We start from the raw sequence: 20,877 nt of genomic DNA on the forward strand, positions 1-20,877 counted from the left end.
ACCATCTCTTTCTTTTATTACTCTCTCCATCAAGCTACCTCACACCACTAATTGTCCTTAAACATTTCATTTCCAACACATTCACCCATCCATCCTCCTTTGCACATCCTCATCTATATTCCATGCCTAGCATCCATACAGCATTTCTGGGACTACTACACCTTTAAACATACCTATTTTAGTCCTTCCAGGTTGTGACCTATCTTTCTGCACATTCTTCAATGTTCTCAGAACCTTCACCCCTTCACCCACCCTGTGAATCACTTCTGCGTCCATGGTTCCATGTGTTGCCTTGTCCCCTCCCAGGTATCTAAAACACCTCACTCTCTCCAAATTTTTTCTTCATACTCATATTCCAATTAACCTTTCTCTCTATAGTGCTAAACCTGATAAACTTGATTTTGTTCACATTTACTCTTAACATACTCACCCCACTCTCCAGGACTTGCATTGATGACATGCGCACACCCCTACCTTAGACCAGCCTTTCTCACTCAAAGTGATTTGCACATCCCCAGTTGCTTCAGGAACCACACTGTTCCACCTCAGTCTGATGTTCTGTAAATGCCTTTATGCTCTTAGTCACTACCCTCTCACACAGCTCACCAGGTACACTCAACATGATAATTGACATGCAATTTTGAATTAGTGCAATAATTTTCAAAAAGTATTTGGGTTCATGTTTAAAATTTTCATTGTCAGAGAGTACCATTTTAAAAATGTTTTTTAGTTTTTCATGAGTATGGAATTATTTAATGCTTTGGTAGTCCCTAACATTGTAAGCCAAATCAAGAATCTGCCAACCTTAGCCTTTGATCCATTTCTGTTATGGGCTAAAATATGATTGACTCTGCTAGAGTTTAGTCTTTTCATGAACAGATTGGGCTTGTAATCTCACAAATCACCCTTGCCTGAATTTTGGTCAAAGTCATTAAGACCTGTAACCAATCCCACCACTTAACCTTTGTTATTAAGCACCCCAAGAGTGAGTGCAAGTTGTTTCTAGACTGCAGATATCAGTGCAGTCAGTGAAACGAACTTTGCCGTCACCTGATCCAATATTCAGTTGAATCAGGTTGTATAAGAGGTAAATCAGCATGCACATTTTGTTGATGAGTGGGTTATGTGATACCTTGAGTCTTGTATGCTAAGCTTACTCAGATATATGTAGTTTTCAGAGTGTGAAGGAAATTGGTACCTCATATTTAGGGAGCATCTTATATATTGAAATGTTCTGACATTACCTGTGGTTATAGCTTGGTATTGAATGGTATTGCAGTTGAATTATTAAGAAAGGGAGTGACTATGTTGTTGATTGGTTGGTAAGGATAATCAGTGTACGTATGGATCATGGTGAGTGCCTGAGGATTGGCGGAATGCATGTATAGCACCATTGTTCAAAGGCAAAGGGATAAAGGCGAGTGTTCAACCTACAGAGGCATATGTTTGTTGAGTATTCCAGGAAAATTGACTGAGAGGGTGAAGGCATGTACAGAGCATCAGATTGGGTAGGAGCAGTGTGGTTTCAGAAGTGGCAGAAGATGTGTTGATCAGGTGTTTGTTTTGAAGAATGTGTGTAAGAAATAATTAGAAAAACAGATGGATTTGTATGTGGCATTTATGGATCTGGAGAAGGCAGATGATAGGGTTGATAGAGATGCTTTGTGGAGGGTCTTAAGATATATGGTGTAGGGGTAAGCTGCTATAGGCAGCAAGAAGTTTTCATCAAGGGTGTAAGGCATGTGCACTAGTAGGAGGAGAGGAGAGCGATTGGTTCCCAATGAAGGTCAGTCTTCGGCACAGAAGTGTGATGTCCCCATGGTTGTTTAATTTGTTTATGGATGTGGTGGTTAGGGAGGTAAATGCAAGAGTTTTGGAGAGATGGGTGAGTTTGCAGTCTGTTGGAGATGAGAGAGCCTGGGAAGTGTCAGTTGTTGTTTGCCGATGATACAGCACTGGTGGCTGATTTGAGTGAGAAACTGCAGAAGTTGTTGACCGAGTTTGGGAAAGCGTGTGAAAGAAGAAATGCCTCACTGACGCAGAGGGTGGTGATGCTGTTTCCTGTGGGTTAGGATGGCACTGGGAATGGATGAAGGCAAGCATATATGAATATATACATATGTATATATGTATCTGTCTATGTGTATGTACATGCATACATATATGTTGATATGTATATGTATTATCCCTGGGGATAGGGAAGAAAGAATACTTCCCACGTATTCCCTGTGTGTTGTAAAAGGTGACTAAAAGGGGAGGGAGCGGGGGGCTGGATGTCCTCCCTTCCAGTTTTTACTTCTCCAATAGGAGCAGAGAAAGGAGCCAAGTGAGGATTTTCCCTCTTAGGCTCAGTCTTCTGTACTTAACACTACCTTGCTAGTGCAGGAAATGGCAAATATGTTTGAAAAAATTTATATGTATTTGTATGTATATGTAAGTGTATGTGCATATATGTATATATGTGTGTATATGAGATTTATAAAGAGAGATATACATAAGTATATGTATGTAAGTAGGAGAGATGGCCAGAGAGCGTTATTGATTACATGTTAATTGATAGGCGCACGAAAGAGAGACTTTTGGATGTTAATGTGCTGAGAGGTGCAACTAAAGGGATGTCTGATCATTATCTTGTGGAGACAAAAGTGAAGATTTTTAGAGGTTTTCAGAAAACCAGAGAGAATGTTGGGGTGAAGAGTGGTGAGAGTAAGTGAGCTTGGGAAGGAGACTTGTGTGAGGAAGTACCAGGAGGGACTGAATACAGAATGGACAAAGGTGAGAACAAAGGACATAAGGGGAGTGGGGAAGGAATGGGATGTATGTAGGGAAACAGTGATGGCTTGCACAAAAGATGCTTGTGGCATGAGAAGTATGGGAGGTGGGCAGATTAGAAAGGGTAGTGAGTGGTGGGATGAAGAAGTAAGATTGTTAGTGAAAGAGAAGAAAGAGGCATTTGGACAATTTTTGAAGGGAAATAATGTAAATGACTGGGAGATGTATAAAAGAAAGAGGCAGGAGGTCAAGAGAAAGGTGCAAGAGGTGAAAAAAAGGGCAAATGAGAGTTGGGGTGAGAGAGTATCATTAAATTTTAGGGAGAATAAAAATAAGTTTTGGAAGGAGGTAAATAAAGTGCGTAAGACAAGGGAACAAATGGGAACATCAGTGAAGGGGCAAATGGGGAGGTGATAACAAGTAGTGGTGATGTGAGAAGGAGATGGAGTGAGTATTTTGAAGGTTTGCTGAATGTGTTTGATGATAGAGTGGAAGATATAGGGTGTTTTGGTTGAGGTGGTGTGCGAAGTGAGAGGGTTAGGGAGAATGATTTGTTAAACAGAGAAGAGGTAGTAAAAGCTTTGCAGAAGGTGAAAACCGGCAAGGCAGCGGGTTTGGATGGCATTGCAGTGGAATTTATTAAAATAGGGGTGATTGTATTGTTGACTGGTTGGTAAGATTATTTAATGTAATTATGACTCATGGTGAGGTGCCTGAGGATTGGCAGAATGCTTGCATAGTGCCACTGTATAGAGGCAAAGGGGATAAAAGTGAGTGCTCAAATTACAGAGGTATAAGTTTGTTGAGTATTCCTGGGAAATTATATAGGAGGTTATTGATTGAGAGGGTGAAGGCATGTACAGAGCATCAGATTGGGGAAGAGCAGTGTGGTTTCAGAAGTGGTAGAGGATGTATGGATCAGGTGTTTGCTTTGAAGAATGTATGTGAGAAATACTTAGGAAAGCAAATGGATTTGTATGTAGCATTTATGGATCTGGAGAAGGCATATGATAGAGTTGATAGAGATGCTCTGTGGAAGGTATTATGAATATATGGTGTGGAAGGCAAGTTGTTAGAAACAGTGAAAATTTTTTATCGAGGATGTAAGGCATGTGTACATGTAGGAAGAGAGGAAAGTGATTGGTTCTCAGTGAATGTAGGTTTGCGGCAGGGGTGTGTGATGTCTCCATGGTTGTTTAATTTGTTTATGGATGGGGTTGTTAGGGAGGTGAATGCAAGAGTTTTGGAAATAGGGGCAAGTATGCAGTCTGTTGTGGATGAGAGAGCTTGAGAAGTGTGTCAGTTGTTGTTCGCTGATGATACAGTGCTGGTTGCTGATTCGTGTGAGAAACTGCAGAAACTGGTGACTGAGTTTGGTAAAGTGTGTGAAAGAAGAAAGCTGAGAGTAAATGTGAATAAGAGCAAGGTTATTAGGTACAGTAGAGTTGAGGGACAAGTCAATTGGGAGGTAAGTTTGAATGGAGAAAAACTGGAGGAAGTGAAGTGTTTTAGATATCTGGGAGTGGATCTGGCAGTGGATGGAACCATGGAAGCGGAAGTGAATCATAGGGTGGGGGAGGGGGTGAAAGTTTTAGGAGCGTTTGAGAATGTGTGGAAGTTGAGAACGTTATCTTGGAAATCAAAAATGGGTATGTTTGAAGGATTAGTGGTTCGAACAATGTTGTATGGTTGCGAGGCATGGGCTATAGTTAGAGTTGTGTAGAGGAGGGTGGATGTGATGGAAATGAGATGTTTGAGGACAATATGTAGTGTGAGGTGGTTTGATCGAGTAAGTAATGAAAGGGTAAGAAAAGGTAAGAGAGATGTGTGGTGGTAAAAAGAGTGTGGTTTAGAGAGTAGAAGAGGGTGTTTTGAAATGGTTTGGTCACATGGAGAGAATGAGTGAGGAAAGATTGATCAAGAGGATATATGTGTCAGAGGTGGAGGGAACAAGGAGAGTGGGAGACCAAATTGAAGGTGGAAAGATGGAGTGAAAAAGATTTTGAGTGATTGGGACCTGAACATGCAGAAGGGTGAAAGGTGTGCAAGGAATAGAGTGAATTGGAATGATGTGGTATACTGGGCTTGACGTGCTGTCACTGGATTGAACCAGGGCATGTGAAGTGTCTGGGGTAAACCATATATATGTATACGTTGAAATGTATAGGTATTTATATGTGTGTGTGTGGATGTGTATGTATATACATGTGTATATGGGTGGGTTGGGCCATTCTTTCATCTGTTTCCCTGCGCTACTTTGCTAATGCGAGAGACAGCGACAAAGTATAATAGATAAGATAATGAGTGGCTGGGTCTTTCTTTGTATGTTTCCTCGCCCTACCTTGCTGATGTTGAGACGGTGATCAAGTTTAATAGATTTTTTTTCTTTCAGGCCTTTGCATCATGTCGACTTTTTGTGCTCACAGCCAAGGTACCCACAAGGGTGAGTATTTGATGTTCCTGTCTATGTGTCAGAGTTAGATATTCTGAAAAGTATTGAAAAAACTTTGTACATAGGTACAGAAAATTGTGTGATTGCATTTTGTTTTGCAGTCAGCAGAAATATGGAAAGTAGAGGGCAAAATGTTTTTTGGTTTTCTCATGCTCTATATGCTGCTTTTAGTTTATGCAGGGGCAATAATGAGGCTTGAGGTAGAAAACACACCTGGAGTGGATGGGATTATGGCTGAAATGCTGAAATATGGAGGAGAAAGTGTGATAGACTGGATGATATGATATGTAATTTAGCTTAGAAACAGAAGGTTGTGCCCAAGGATTGGTTGAAAGCTGTTACTCTTCTTTTATTCAGAGGAAAAGATGCTAAGGATATACAGGTACACCACCGAATTTCCAGCAACTGATGGTTAGGGACTCCCTTTAGTCCAGACAAAATTATGTGAGGGAACTTGAAATTACCGCAGCCACCAGACTAGTTTACTGGGCGGCCACAGTTGGCGTAGTGTGTAGGGCACACTTATTTACATTCTTTATACTGCACTTGTTGGTGGTGATACCACAATTCTGTGAGATTCTTAGCTTATTTTACTTAAATTTAACCCTAGCTATGGTTGCTTCTAAGACATATGAAAGTGTCAGTCGTGGTGTCAAACGTAAACACCAATCCACATCAGTCCAAGATAAAGTAGAACTGTTGAAAAAGATGGACCGTGGTGTTTCGATGCTTAAGCTGTGTGACATCTACAGTATTGGTTCATCAACTGTTTATGATATAAAGAAGCAATGGGAGAAAATATTGAAATTCTATGCAGGCACCGATTCCAAGAAGCAAATGACAATTAGAAAAACTTTGAGAGATGGTAAGAGTACTGAGCACAATCGAGTGATGATGGAATGGTTTTGACAGCGTCGGAGTGATGGAGTGGACTTGTCCGGGCTAAGTTGTTCCATAAAGAACTTAAATTACAACATGAGTGTGACTATAGTGAAGGATGGCTTCAAAGATTCAAGAAGCGTCATGGAATTTCCATGAATAAAGTGTGCAGAGAAAAGCGGTCTGCAAACCACGAAGAAGCTGCCGAGTATGTGGATGAATTTGCAAAACTTGTAGCTGGTGAGCACCTCAGTCCTGAGCAGGTGTATAATGGAGACGAAACTGCATTTTTCTGGCAATGCACACCTAGGAAAACACTAACAACAAAAGATGAAGAAGACCCCACAGGATTCAGACAATCTAAAGACAGACTTACCATCTAAGGGTGCTCAAACAGAGCAGGTATGCACAGTTGTAAACCACTGGTGATAGGAAAAAGTAAATGTCCCTGGGCCTTGAAAGGTGTTGGTTTACCCGGTGACATACCGTGCAAATATAAATGGCTGGATTACAGCTAAAGTTTACCCAGTAACATGCCATGCAAATATAAATGGCTGGATTACAACTAAAGTTTACCCAGTAACATACCGTGCAAATAAAAGTGGCTGTATTACAACTGAGCTTCTCTTAGAATGGTTTGAAATTTTTTTCCCAGAAGCCAGAGCACACTGCATGTTTTGGTGAAGAGAGAAGAGGCCTACCAGAAGACTGCAAAATTCTTTCTATAAATTTGCATTTAATTTTTGTTTAATCTTTTATTAATACCTGTAATCTTTTTTCACTAGAGTACTATTGTACAAGTACCTGTATTTCATTTATTTATTTAATTTACATTTAATATTTGCTTAGTTTAGATTTCTATCAGTCCATGGTATACTTTAGACACATGGGAGATGTATAATTAGTGTATTAGAAGTGTGTTGCTGAGTTATTATTGCGTGACCATGGTTGGTCCGGCAAAATTGATGGACTGACGGAAGTAACTGATTGCAGAATCAATGAGGAGTAAAGGGGTTTTAGGAAAGATAGGGGATGTGTAGGTCAGATTTATATAGTGAAGATGACCATGGAAAAGAATTTAGTGAAAGATGAGAGGTTGTAAGTAGCACTTATGGATCTGGAGAAAGCATATGATTGAGTCAAATGCTTTATTGGAATGCATTAAGGATTATGGGGTAGGGGGATGGCTGTTAGATGGTGTGAAAGACTGCTACAGAGGAGCAAATGCATGTGTAAGTGTGGATGGAGAGATGAGTAGAAATTTTAATTTACATATGGGTGTGAGGCAGGGCTTTATGTCATCGTGGCTTTTTGATAGGAAGGGCAAAAGAATTCTACCTCTGTATTCAGTGCATGTCATTGAGGGTGACTAAAGGGTGCAGGAGTTGGGGTGCTGGACACCATCCCTTTCTTGTATTTCAATTTCTAAAAGAGGAACCAAAAGAAGGAATCAAGCAGGGAGTGCTCATCCTCCTCAAAGGCTCAGACTGGGGTGTCTGAATATGTGTGGATGTAACCAAGATGAGAAGAGATGAGAGATTGGTAGTATGTTTGAGGGAAGAGACTCGGATGTTCTGGCTCAGAGTGAAACAAAGCTCAAGGGTAAAGTGGAAGAATGGTTTGGAAATGTCTTGGGAGTAAAGTCAGGGGTTGGTAAGAGGACAAGAGCTAAGGAAGGAGTAGCACTACCCCTGAAGCGGGAGTTGTGGAAGTTTGTGATAGAGTGTAAGAAATTCTCGATTGATATGGGTAAGGCTGAAAGTGGATGGCGAGAGATGGGTAATTATTGGTGCCTATGTAATTGTTAGAGACAAGTGTTTAGGGAGCAGCTGAGTGAATGTGTCAGCAGTTTTGGTGCACAAGACCAGGTATTAGTAATAGGTGACAAATGAGGTGATAAATAATGTGGCAGTTGAAGGTATGATTGGTGAGCATGGGGTATTCTGTGTTATGGATGAACAGCTTGCATAGTTGTTCAGTGAAAAAACTGATGATTAGGAATACCTAGTTTAAAAAGAGAGATATACACAAGTATACATCTGTGAGTGGTAGAGATAGTCAGTTGGCATTATTAGATTATGTATTTATTGATAGGCATGTAAAAGAGAGACTTTTGGATGTAAATGTGCATAGAGGGGCAGCTATCTTGTAGAGATGAGGGTGAAGATTAGCAGCAGTGTTTGAAAAAGAGGAGAAAATATAGAGAAGAATAGTGGTGAGAGTGAGTTTGGAAAGGAGACTTGTGTGAAGAAATACCATGGGAGATTGTGTATAGAATGGCAAAAGGTGAGAGCAAATGAAGTTAAGGGAGTAGTTGAGGTATGGGAAGTATGTAGGGAAGCAGTGATGGCATGTGCAAGAGATGCATGTGGCATGCAAAAGGTTAGAGGTGGGCAGATTAGAAATGGTAATGAGTGGTGGGATGAAGTATTAAAGTTGCTAGTGAAAGAGAAAGGAGAGGCATTTGGGTGGTAATTACACGGAAGGATTGCAAATGATTAGATGTATAAGAGAAAGCAGCAGGAGGTCAGGAGGGTTGAAAAGGAGGGCAAGCGAGAGTTGGGATGAGAGAGTATTATTAAATTTAGAGAGAATAAAATGATGATTTGGAGGAAGGTGAATAGGGTGCAAATGACAAGAGAACAAATGGAGGCATTGGTGAAGGGAGCAAAAGGGAAAGAGATGATAGGTAGTGATGGAGTGAACATTTTAAAAGAATGTTGAATATGTTTGATGATAGAGTGGCAGATGTAGGGTGTTTTGGTTAGAGTTGAATTTGAAGTGAGAGAGTAATGGAGAGTGGTTTTGTGAAGAGAGAAGAGATGGTGAAAGCCTTGCAGAAAATGAAATGCAGCAAGGTGGCAGGAGTGGATGGTATTGCAATTGAATTTATTAAGAAAGGGGTGGCAGTGTTTTTGGTTGGTTGGTAGGATATTCAGTTTATGTATGGATCATAGTGAAGTGCCTGAGGATTGGAGGAATGCATGTATAGTGCCATTGTATAAAGGCAAAGGGGATAGAAGTGACTGTTCAGACTACAAAGTCATAAGTTTGTTGAGTATACCTGGAAAATTGCATGGGATTGTATTGATTGAGAGGGTGAAGGCATGTACAGAGGATCAGATTGGGTTAGAGCAGTGTGGTTTCAGAAGTGGTAGAGGATGTGTGGATCAGATGTTTACTTTGAAGAATGTACCTGAGAAATACTTAGAAGAACAGTTGGATTTTTATGAGGCATGTAATAGGGTTGATAGAAATGTTTAGTGGAAGGTATTACGAATATAAGGTGTGGGAGGTAAGCTACTAGAAGCAGTGAGAAGGTTTTGTCCAGGAATTAAGGCATGTATATGAGTAGGAAGAGAGGAGAGGGATTAGTTCCTAGTGAATGTTGGTCTGCGGCAGGGGTGTTTGATGTCACCATGGTTGTTTAGTATGTCTGTGGATGAGGTAGTTAGGGAGTTAAATGCAAGAGTTTTGGAGAGAGGGTTGAGTATGCAGTCTGTTGTGGATGAGAGAGCCTGGGAAGTGAGTCAGTTGTTGTTCGCCAGTGATACAGCACTGGTTTCTGATTCAAATGAGAAACTTTAGAAGTTGACTGAATTTGTAAAAGAGTGTGAAAGGAGGAAGTTGAGAGTTAATGTGAACAAGAGTAAGGTTATTAGATTCAGCAGGATGGAGGTACAAGTTAGTTGGGATGTAAGTTTGAATGGAGAAAAATTGGAGGAAGTGAAGTGTTTTAGATATCTGGGAGTGGACTTCGCAGTGAATGGAACCATGGAAGCAGAAGTGGGGGAGGGGGCAAAGGTTCTGAGAGCAATGAAGAATATGTGGAAAGAGAGAACGTTATCTTGGAGAGCTAAAATGAGTATATTTGAAGGAATTGTAGTTTCAGCAATATTATATGGTTGAGAGGCATGGGCTGTAGATAGGTTTGTGCGAAGGAGGGTGGATGTGTTGGATATTAAATGTTTGAGAACAGTATGTGGTGTGAGGTGGTTTGATCAAGTAAGTAATGAAAGAGTAAGAGAGATGTGTGGTAATGAAATGAATGCAAGAGAGAGCAGAAGAGGGTGTGTTGAAATGGTTTGGACATAATGAGAGAATGAGTGAGGAAAGGTTGGCAAAGAGGATGTATGTTTCAGAGTTGGAGGGAACAAGGAGAAGCAGGATATCAAATTGGAGGTGGAAGGATGGAGTGAAAAAGATTTTGAATTATTGGGGCCTGAACATGCAAGAGGGTGAAGGGTGTGCATGGAATAGAGTGAATTGGAATGATGTGGTATACGGTATACTGGGGTTGATGTGCCGTCAGTGGACTGAACCAGGGAATGTGAAATGTCCCAGGTAAACCATACAGTGGTCTGTGGGGCTTGGATATGGACAGGGAGCTGCGGTTTCGGTATATTACGCACAATAGCTAGAGAATGAGTGTGTGCAAATGTGTCTTTTCTCTGTGTTTCTTGGTGCTACCTTACTGACACAGGTGGCGATGCTGTTTCTTGTGGGGTGGGATGGCACCGGGAAAGAATGAAGGCGAGCAAGTATGAATATGTACATGTATATATGTATGTGTTTGTATATGCTCATGCATGTTCATGTATGTATATATGTCTGTATATGAGTGGATGGGTCTTTCTTTGTCCGTTTCCTGGTGATACCTCACTAATGTGGGAAGTGGTGATAAAGTATAATTGGTAAATAAAGTATGTTTATGTAAATAGAGTTGCCAGGGGTAACCATGGAAAGGTCTGTGGGGCCTAATTGTGGATAGGGGGCTATAGTTTTGGGGGCATTGCCCATGACAGCTAGAGAATGAATGTAAGTGAATGTGGCCTTTTTTATCTGCTCTTGGCACTACCTCATTAATATGTGAAACAGTAAGCAAGTATGAAAATGATATATTGTTTGATAGACAAATGTATATTCACCATGGGTTGGATTTGACTCCTGTGAGGGGTGTCCAGCCACTTTGGTCATAAGCAAGTATGAAAATGATATATTGTTTGATAGACAAATGTATATTCACCATGGGTTGGATTTGACTCCTGTGAGGGGTGTCCAGCCACTTTGGTCACTTTTTAGGTTAAACAACACAAGCACAGGTTTCACATTGTTTTTCCCTCACCCCAACCTCATCTCAGAGGGAGTGACTTGGACCTTAATATGTTATGGCCCCAATTTTATAACAAATATATTGATGGAAAGACAAACTTATACATACCATGGGTAAGATTCGAACCCTGGAAGTTGTGTCTGATCATCTTTCCCACATGGAGATTAAAAGACACAGGCAGGTTGTATCTCATTGCTTGTGGGATAGAGAGAGAAACTTCAAAATTTAGTTTTCTTTTCTCACACTTTTAAGGTATGTTTTTGGGTGCAGCTCCATAACCAGTTTACTTATGGGGCACTTTTTGTCAAATGGTAGATAAACCTTTGAAGTGTTGCAATTACACACTGTGTTGTTGTCCCCTGCTTTGCATATGAATTTTGAATATATAATTTTTCTTTGTAGTCAACTCTTTTTTTTGTAGGTTGTTTTACCAGTGCAACTTATCCACAGCTAAATGACTCAGAAAGTTTTACATGGTGTCAAAAGTAGAGAAACATTTGTGGTTGTGTCCTTCCATATGTGTATATATATTATTCATTTTCTCGAAAATCTAGGCCTTCTAATGGTCCCATAGTATACCCATAGTATAACCAGTGTTGGTATCTGTTTTGTCTTCTGTGTTGGCACCAATATTGACATTGATATTGCCATGAAGCACTGGAGTTGGCACAAATGTTTTTAATTGCCAGTCACAATTAAGGGTATACTAGTCAGTATTATGTTTGTACTGAAACCTATTGTAATGTTCTCCCTTGTAAACCAAACAGTCTTACCTTTTCACATTATTTTGATTTCTATGAGTGTATGCAGAAATTAAAGAAGGAACATTAATTTTTCTGTATTTTCTTCCCACAGGTGGACCAACACTTCCACTACCTAGACATACAAGGTATCGAGAGCCGTAAACCCAACCAGGTAACTACAAGTAGATGTTTGTAATGTAGGTGTTTATGCTCACACAAAGTGCCTAGGGGATTATTAATGACATTTAAGGTACCAGCGCACCCATTAACTGTCTTAAAAAGCAGGAATAGTTTTGGTTTCAGTAGTAAATAAATTCTGATTTCTATTAATTACTGCTATGGAAATGAGTAATTTTTTATCTAATTGTAGTTACTCTTTCCAGTTAATATTATCAGTTTCATTGAAACTAGGTGCATAAAGGTAATAAGATAAAACTGAAATATAGAAGCAGAAAAACTTCTTTTGTTCATCCAAAAACTCAAACTCAAGTAAGCAATAAGTTTGTTAGTATAAAGATCCACTGCAGTATTTCCACTTAAGTAATTAAGTACTGTATACTGGTATAAAAAGAAAGGATAGAGGGAGCGCAGTATCCAGGACTATGCTGAGAGGATGTGTGAGGCTAAAAAGTTTAAGAACCACTACTTTAGTAGCTATGGAGATGACTATGATGTTACTTTAGTTGCTTTGAAGGTTATCAAGTTCTGATGTACTTCAGCGAATGCATGGGTGTTTTTCATGTTATTTCAGCTTCTGTGGATGTGATTGTTGTGTTATTGTGATGGCTGATAAGTGATTAGGTTGTTCCTGCAGCAGCTGTAGAAGTGATCAAGTTGCTAATGTAGCAACTGTGTAGGTGGTTAAGTTATTATTCTTGCAGCAGCTGTTGATGTGGTCAAGTTGTTTTTGCAACAGCTATATAGTTTGTCAGGTTGTCATTGCAACAGTCCTGGAGGTGGCTTAGTTGTCACTGTAGCATATGTGAATGTGGTCAAGTTGTTATTGTAGCTGCTGTGGAAGTGGTCAAGTTGATACTGCAGCAGCTGTAGAAGTGAAATTTTTACTGCAGTAGTTGTGAAAGTTGTCAGGTTGTTGCTATATCAAGTGTGGCAATTTTCAATATGTTTCTGTAGCAGTTTTGGAAGTTATGAAGTTGCTTATACAACAGTTGTGGAAGTGGTCAAGTTGTTAATGCAGCAACTGAGGAAGTGATCAAGTTGTTGCTGCATCAGCTGTGAATGTGATCAGTTGTTTCTGCAGCAGCTGTGGAAGTGAACAAGTTGTTACTGCAGCAGTTATGGAAGTGGTTTAGTTCTTACTGCAGCAGCTGTGGAAGTGGTTCTGCTGTTACTGCTGCAGTTGCAGAAGGAGTAAGGGAAGACCTGACAAGAACTCGGGAAAGATGTAAGTGGACCACTGGAAGACTTGGCAGTTATTTGGAGGGACATGATAAGACTTGGCCAAGACCTCGAAGAATTTGGGGATACTTTAGGGGAGACCTTGCATGGACCTTGGGAAGAGTTTAGAAGGACTGCAATGACTAGGAAGACCTGGGGAGGATCTGGAAAGACCTGAGGATATAGGGAGGACCTGGAGTGGCTTGGAAAAGATGTGGATAGGATCTTGAGGAGACCTTGAAAGACGTGGAGAAGCCGTGGGGAATCATTGGGGAGGACCTGGGGTGGAACTTCGTAAGACTTGCACCCTTCCTGCTCATCATTCTTATATCTGACATTGATGCAAACATGAGCCACAGTTTCATATACGTTCTTTGTGAAAGGTTGATTTTCACACATAAGCAAGGTATGGCAACCTCCTCTAGGGCAAAAGAGGCCTTCAGAAAGCTTTGTTTCTTTCTATCCTCTGACATTAACATAGGTGGTGTCATGGAGCCTGGACCATTTATGAATGTGATATAGATGTTACATGTATGGTGCAAGACTGTGATGGTGATCTCTTATTGCATCATATGTTACAGTTTTTTCTTTAAAAATTGCTGCTGAGGGTATAGAAGATTATTGAAAAAGATTTTGTATAAAATAGCTTTTGGAAATCAATAAAATCAGATTTGCTCTCACATTGTACTCTTTTTCCAGTTGTGTCTGACAGTTTGTGACCGGGTGTACACCTACTATACTACACATGAAGAAAACAGCAGTCATGAGGTGGACACTATGGTGCTCAGTCTTGGTACTGCACTTAAAAATATCTTCCCTGCTGTCCCACTTGTGTAAGTCAAGAAAATAAAGTAAATTTGTGTTTTTGAACATCAAAGATGGCTTTAGTACCTTAGATGGAACTAGTTGTATTTTTTGTCATAAATTGTGATTAAATCACATATGTGTGAAATAGAAACAAAAGTGGGTTTGAATTAGATTAGGAGTAGGGAAAATATGGTAGATGGGTTTAATATATAACTGATACAGTACCTTCTCTGATACACATATTTGACTGGGGTGTTGGAAGCATTTGCTATAATTTCATAGCTATCACTACCCCATTATGATGGGTGTACAAGGAAAGCTGATTCATTATTATGCTAAAATTAATATTTCCCATAATAATTGTTACTCATGTGAGAATTGGGATGATTGTGGTATGTTGCTTCCTTTTGGAGAAACAGAATGGAAATTGCCGCTGATGTTGAATGTTGATGGTGATAGCGAAATTAGAAGATCTGGGTTGAGTGGTGGGCTGGATAAGCAGTTTATATAGGAGAAGGATGCTGAAACTGAATGTAAATGAAATTAAGAAAGGTTATTGTTTTAAAGGGAAGGAAGTTCAAATTGTTAAATCAGTTTTCTTTGTGAAGAAATGGAAGTTATGGATGAGTATGATATTGAAAAGAAATGTTTAGTAATGGTAGTATAGTGCTGAATTTGAAATCAGAGTCATGCAAGGGAGAAAATTTGGAAGTGCACTGAAATCCCAGGTGATTGGAAAAAAATAGAGCATAGAGTTTGCAAGGAGGTTCTCTTAATTACTTGTTCCATTGCAGATGTAAGACATGAAACCCAAGTGCATATGGATTAGGATAGGTAAATGATAAGAGTAGTTGGGATGGATAATATGAATAGTTTATTTGGAATTAGGAAGATACATGAAATGAAAAATGATGAGTTGGTATGTGATGTGAAGTAATCACCAGAAGGGTGTATGGATGAAATTCTTTTTTTGGATGGCATTGTCATGCAGAACATATGGCAGATAATAGGGTGGTTTCATAATTTTATAACTGCCGAAGGAACTTCTTCTAAGAAAGAAGCTTGTTGTTACTCAGGATTTCTTTCCAGAGCCACCTTAAGTCCAAGGTTGCATTACTTCTAGTAACAGGGAAAGTTGGACTACTGTAGAGTGAGTGGTTCTTTTATGAGATTGTACTCCCAAATTGTACTCCCAATTATACAGCTTTGTCAAAGATGAGTTTTCACATTTGGTGTAACCTCATGCAGGTGGAGTCCAGTGACACCTAATAGGTTTGTCAAAGGGGTGAAATGTTTAGTAAAGCAAAAGCATTACAGGAGAAGGAGAGGTAGACCACAGCAGAGATGTATAGATTTTGTTAGGTAATTGGTTGGGACTAGGTATATTTCAGATAAACATTGGGGATTAGTTGCAGTGGAATAATTTTGCATATGGATGTGAAATGAATTGAGAGATTGGTCAGAATTAATCAATTAACATGGTGTGTAAAGTGCAAAAGTAATAAGCTTTTAAGTGTGGAAGATCTTGCTTCACTTCTAAAACACTTGCCAAGTTCAGTGAATGAGTTTTTTCATTATTTTGATTTTTTAAGGCGATCCAGTTTCTAAGAGAGTAAGTGGGTACCACTACAGAAGTGAACAAGTTAAACTATGTTTTACTGCATAAAAGTGCAACTCTGACTTAACTAAAGGGAGTAAATTTCAGTGTAATCAAAAGGTCATAATATCAATGTCAGTTAAAGATTTATATTCTGATAATAATTGAAGCTATTTTGTCCAAATAAGCTTCATTGCTTGTATTACTTTAGAGGATCATTGTAAGACCTTGAGCACAGCCTGAGCCAAGGAAGAAAACATATAGAAATCTTAAGGAAGTCAGAGAATTTGACAAAGCCAAGTACTGTAATGAAAATTTTTGTTTTATATTGGACTAGTCTAATAGGGAATCAAATAAGGAAATGTGCCAAGACCAGTCATTCATAAATTCCACAAAGAAAAGACAAGATCAGAGGTTAACTCAACTAAAAGAGGAGGTAGAGAAAATGAGGAATTAATTCAAGGATCATGAAGTATGTGATAAGATGAGAGGAATTCCAGGATAAAAGAAATATAGTTAAGTATGAGGAAGTATTCATTTTAGTGGATGGGATTCAGGAGGTACAGTATCAGAGGAAGGAAGGTGAATTCATTGAAAAGCAAATGTATAACTGCTCTTTTCTAGATGTCTTAAATACTAGAAGCAGTTCATTAAGGGGAAAATAATAAAACACTGAATTTATTGACTATAATGGGCTAGGAGGTGCAGAAGGGGCAGTTTTTACAGCTGTGCAGTTAGGGGAAAGGGATGAAAACACACAAAATGTATTAGCAATAGTGGGCATGGATAAGCTAAAGGAGCAGTTTTGGTAGATGATAAATAGACTCAGAGCATGAAGATTGATAACTGATTATGATTTGGGGTCATGCAAAATAGTTATACAGGAAATTAAGTTAAAGTATAGAAGAAATGTTCTCTGTTAGAGATGGAGTAGTCAGGGAAATTTATGGCCCAGTTGATGAACATTTCAGGAAGTACTGACAATACAGGACCATTGCCTGTTAGGTAAAAAGAGAGATTTTAGACTGAAAAGTCAGAGGTTGACAGTTTAACACTGAAGAAGCTAGCTGAAAAGTGGATGACACAAAAATCGGAAAGATTGGTAAAATGGGAGTTTTTTTTATGTAAATTGCTCTTTGTTTTAGATTTGGAAGATTATATTCCAGATAAGGAAGGAAAGTGAAAGAAGGAAAAGTTTATTAAAGCATTAATGGAGGCTCTAGTGTGTTGAGATTGTTCAAAAGAATCAGAAAATTCATGATTCTGCTTAAGGAATTGATTACATTAGTAGAGGTGATTCTTAAGGGAATGAATTGTGGAATGGTAGAGTAGGTGAAACCTAATACTTTAAGGTGGTTTGGGCCTGTGGAAAGAATGGAAGACAGGGAGTTTATACGATGAGTGAATAATAGTACAAGTGAAGGGGATGTTGTGTGAGGAGGACCACTTGTGAATACTAGAGGGAGAAAAATGGAGAAAAATGTGTGGAATGGTTGATGCCAGGGAGGCATGTAAGGACAGAGATAAGTGGAGACTTATGCAGTGGCCACCCCCTTCATGGGAGTTCCAAGGGAATGGGCATCAGAAATATAGATAGATATGGAGAGAATGAGTGAGGAAAGATTGATAGAGAGGACATATGTGTCAAATGTGGATGGAACAAGGAGAAGCAGGAGACCAAATTGGAGGTGGAAGGATGAAGTGAAAAAGATTTTGAGGAATTAGGGCCTGAACATACAGGAGGATGAGAGGCGTGCAAGGAATAGAGTGAATTGGAACAATGTGGTATACTGGGGTCAATATGCTGTCAATGGACTGAACCAGGGCATGTGAAACATCTGGAGTAAACCATGGAAAGGTCTGTGGGGCCTGGATGTGGATAGGGAGCTGTGGTTTTGGTGCATTACACATGACAGCTTGAGACTGAGTGTGAACAAATGTGGCATTTTTGTCTGTTTCCCTGTCGCTAGCTTGCTAAAGCAGGGGGATAGCGATGCTATTTCCTGTGGGGCAGGGTGGCGCCAGGAATGGATGAAGGCAAGCAAGTATGAATATATATATGTCTGTGTATGTATATGTGTATATGTTATGTGCGTGTATGGGCGTTTATCCATTTTCCATTTTGCTTTGTCGCTGTCTCCCACGTTAGTGAGGTAGCGCAAGGAAACAAACGAAAGAATGGCCCAACCCGCCCACATGCACATGTATATACATACAAGTCCACACACGCAAATATACATACCTATACATCTCAACATATACATATATATACACACACAGACATACACATATATACACATGTACATAATTCATACTGCCTGCCTTTATTTATTCCCATTGTCACCTCGCCACTCATGAAATAACAACCCCCTCCCCCCTTATGTGTGCGAGGTAGCACTAGGAAAAGACAACAAAGGCCACATTCGTTCACACTCAGTCTCTAGCTGTCATGTAATAATACACCGAAACCACAGCTCCCTTTCCACATCCAGGCCCCATAGAACTTTCCATGGTTTACCCCAGACGCTTCACATGCCCTGGTTCAATCCGTTGACAGCACGTCGACCCCGGTACACCACATTGTTCCAATTCACTCTATTCCTTGCATGCCTTTCACCCTCCTGCATGTTCAGGCCCTGATCACTCAAAATCTTTTGCGGAAGATGAAAGCTGGCAAAGCAGCAGGTTTGGATGGTATTGCAGTGGAATTTATTAGAAAAGGGGGTGACTGTATTGTTGACTGTAAATGCACATATACATACATACATACATATACATACACAGTCACATACATATATACACATAGATATGTTCATACTTGCTTGCCTTCATCCATTCCCAGCACCACCCCATCGCACAAGAAACTGCATTGCTACCCCGTTTCATCGAGGTAGTCCCAGGCAAACAGACAAAAAAATAGGCCACATTCATTCACATTCATTCTCTAGCTGTCATGTGTATATACCCTAACCTGAGCCAGGTACCCATTTTATCAACCAACCCATAGGGGTGGATGAACAAATGGGTTGACTGTGGACTGACAGCTGCAACCAGGATTTGAACCTATGTGCTCGACCCTAGGTGGCACGTGAATGTATGTATCACTGTCAGGAACGCTAATTGCTACACCACCCATCTCTTGCCATCCACTTTCTGTTTTACCCACATCAATTTAAAATGTACTTTCTTACATTCTTTCACACACTCCCACAACTCCTGCTTTAGGATTAGTGGTACCCCTTCCTTAGCTCTTATGTAAGTGGGTAAATTCCATGGTTGGGCCAGTCTGGTAACATTAGTTTTGTGCTTTCAGAGATGGTTATTTGATTATGAAAACACAAGATTTAGCTAACCCTTTTGGTTTGTTGACTGTTCTATGGAAAATGAAATAAAAATGGGTCTAAGAATGTTAAATTGTACCCTTTTGATATTGATTTTTTTTTTTTTTTTTACCTTGGGGAAATATTTGCCATGTACATTGTTTTATGTTGCCTTGTTTTTTTCCATAGACACATAATTCGCAAAGTGGACATCCAGCCACTGAAGCGAATACAGCAGTTGGAAGAGCTGGAGCGTGCAACACTGGGAGGGACCAGAGATATGGGACCATGTGGTGGCTTCTCAACTCAGTACATGTGTATGTGCGACTACCATGCCCTACCATATAGAGAAGAAGTAGCATGGGATGTTGACACCATCTACCTCTCACATGATACTCGAGAACTCTACTTACATGATTTTGATTACTTAGAACAAAAGTGAGTGGCATGAATGGTTGTTTTATTGGAGAATTTTTATAAAGTTAATAGAGCCACTGCCAACTTAGAGTCTTACCTTTTGTAATATATTGCTTGTACAGAAATACTGTTTAAGATTGTTTTGTTATATCCTCAGATCTGTATAATTTTATAATGAAAAAGGTGCACATGAAATACTACTAAGGACTGCAGTTTTCCATACATTCATGATGAAATGCTTGGTTCAGCTGACTCTCTGCAGCTTATTTATTTATCATACAGTCGATCATTAGCTGCTGGTAATCAGATTTTAGGAGATAGATAGTGCTTCGTATGTTCAGATCTAGTGAGAAGTTTCTTTGCTGTATTTTGTAAATGTTCTCAGGCTTATACAGCTTCTTTTTAAATGTTTCAGAGGAATGGACAATAACAGGTAAATAAGCATAATGAAATAGCTGTTCTAGAATGATCAGTGACCCATACTTGCAGAATGACCATCAAGGTAAAAAGCTAAGAATGGAACCTGCACCATAGTTTTGAGCTTGAGTTTGTGTATTGTTTTTGATAGTCAGTTATATAGATTAGTTCATCTTTTGTGTCATTTCTCATTCTTATTTGTTACTAACCATAATCTCATTGAGTTTTGTGCATTTTATATCACTGGATTATGAACGAGATTGAGTGTTTTACTTTTCCAGAATATAGTTCGTAAAATTGCAAGACTTTTTATCACATTGCTAGAGGATGGTGTTAAATTTGAGAGGCAAGCAGTTACAGTTTTGCTGATATTTTAGATACATATATCATCTATCCTGATTAGAGATTTTATTGTTGGAATATTTAAACGGAGAAATTTTTACTATCATTCATATAATTTGTTGAAGAAAGACTGCTAGTTTCTGTTGACTAGATTATGTATTCATAGCAGGAAATTCACATGTTAGGGACAGTTTTTGCATCTAGCTTCAACCACTGCATTATGATGGATGGCGAGGTGCTGGTTGCCATAATATTTCATTTTGGTATATTTGCCAGTCCAAGGGAAATTATGAATATCCTTACTTGTTCTTAAATCCAGCAGTTTTATCTTTCTTTTGGGACATTATGCATTTTTTAGTATCATATGACAAGCACTTTTATGCCGTAAATACTTAATTGATATTTTATTAGTACTCCGATTGCTTTAGTGCATAAGTTTACTTGTACTATTGGCTCTTGATTCAGAGTCGGATGGAGTTTGTAGAATTTCCCCTATTTGATTTGGTCACTATACATATCTACACATGTTAGTTTTGAAGACCCAGTGATATTGCAAGAATGCTTGCTATGGAAATCCTTTACAATAGGGCCGTGCTATAGCACTAGATAGGTCTCAAGTT

At 39.3% G+C, this 20,877-nt stretch overlaps 1 protein-coding gene across 16 annotated transcripts in view; it reads left to right on the forward strand.

Annotated features, from left to right (window-relative positions):
* LRR (Leucine-rich repeat) overlaps positions 1 to 20,877 on the forward strand; it is a 258,329-nt gene that overhangs the window by 14,920 nt on the left and 222,532 nt on the right. For 10 of the 16 annotated variants that reach the window (XM_071686586.1, XM_071686593.1, XM_071686594.1 and 7 more), the window contains exons 3-7: positions 5,165 to 5,215; positions 12,072 to 12,131; positions 14,057 to 14,190; positions 19,271 to 19,519; positions 19,914 to 19,931. In XM_071686586.1, the coding sequence (XP_071542687.1) occupies positions 5,165 to 5,215; positions 12,072 to 12,131; positions 14,057 to 14,190; positions 19,271 to 19,519; positions 19,914 to 19,931 (512 nt within the window). The remainder of the gene's footprint in view (positions 1 to 5,164; positions 5,216 to 12,071; positions 12,132 to 14,056; positions 14,191 to 19,270; positions 19,520 to 19,913; positions 19,932 to 20,877) is intronic. The other 6 variants (XM_071686587.1, XM_071686596.1, XM_071686592.1 and 3 more) reach the window with 1 other exon arrangement.

Source organism: Panulirus ornatus, chromosome 42 (assembly GCF_036320965.1).
Source record: "Panulirus ornatus isolate Po-2019 chromosome 42, ASM3632096v1, whole genome shotgun sequence".
In the NCBI taxonomy this organism is placed as follows: Eukaryota; Metazoa; Arthropoda; class Malacostraca; order Decapoda; family Palinuridae; genus Panulirus; species Panulirus ornatus.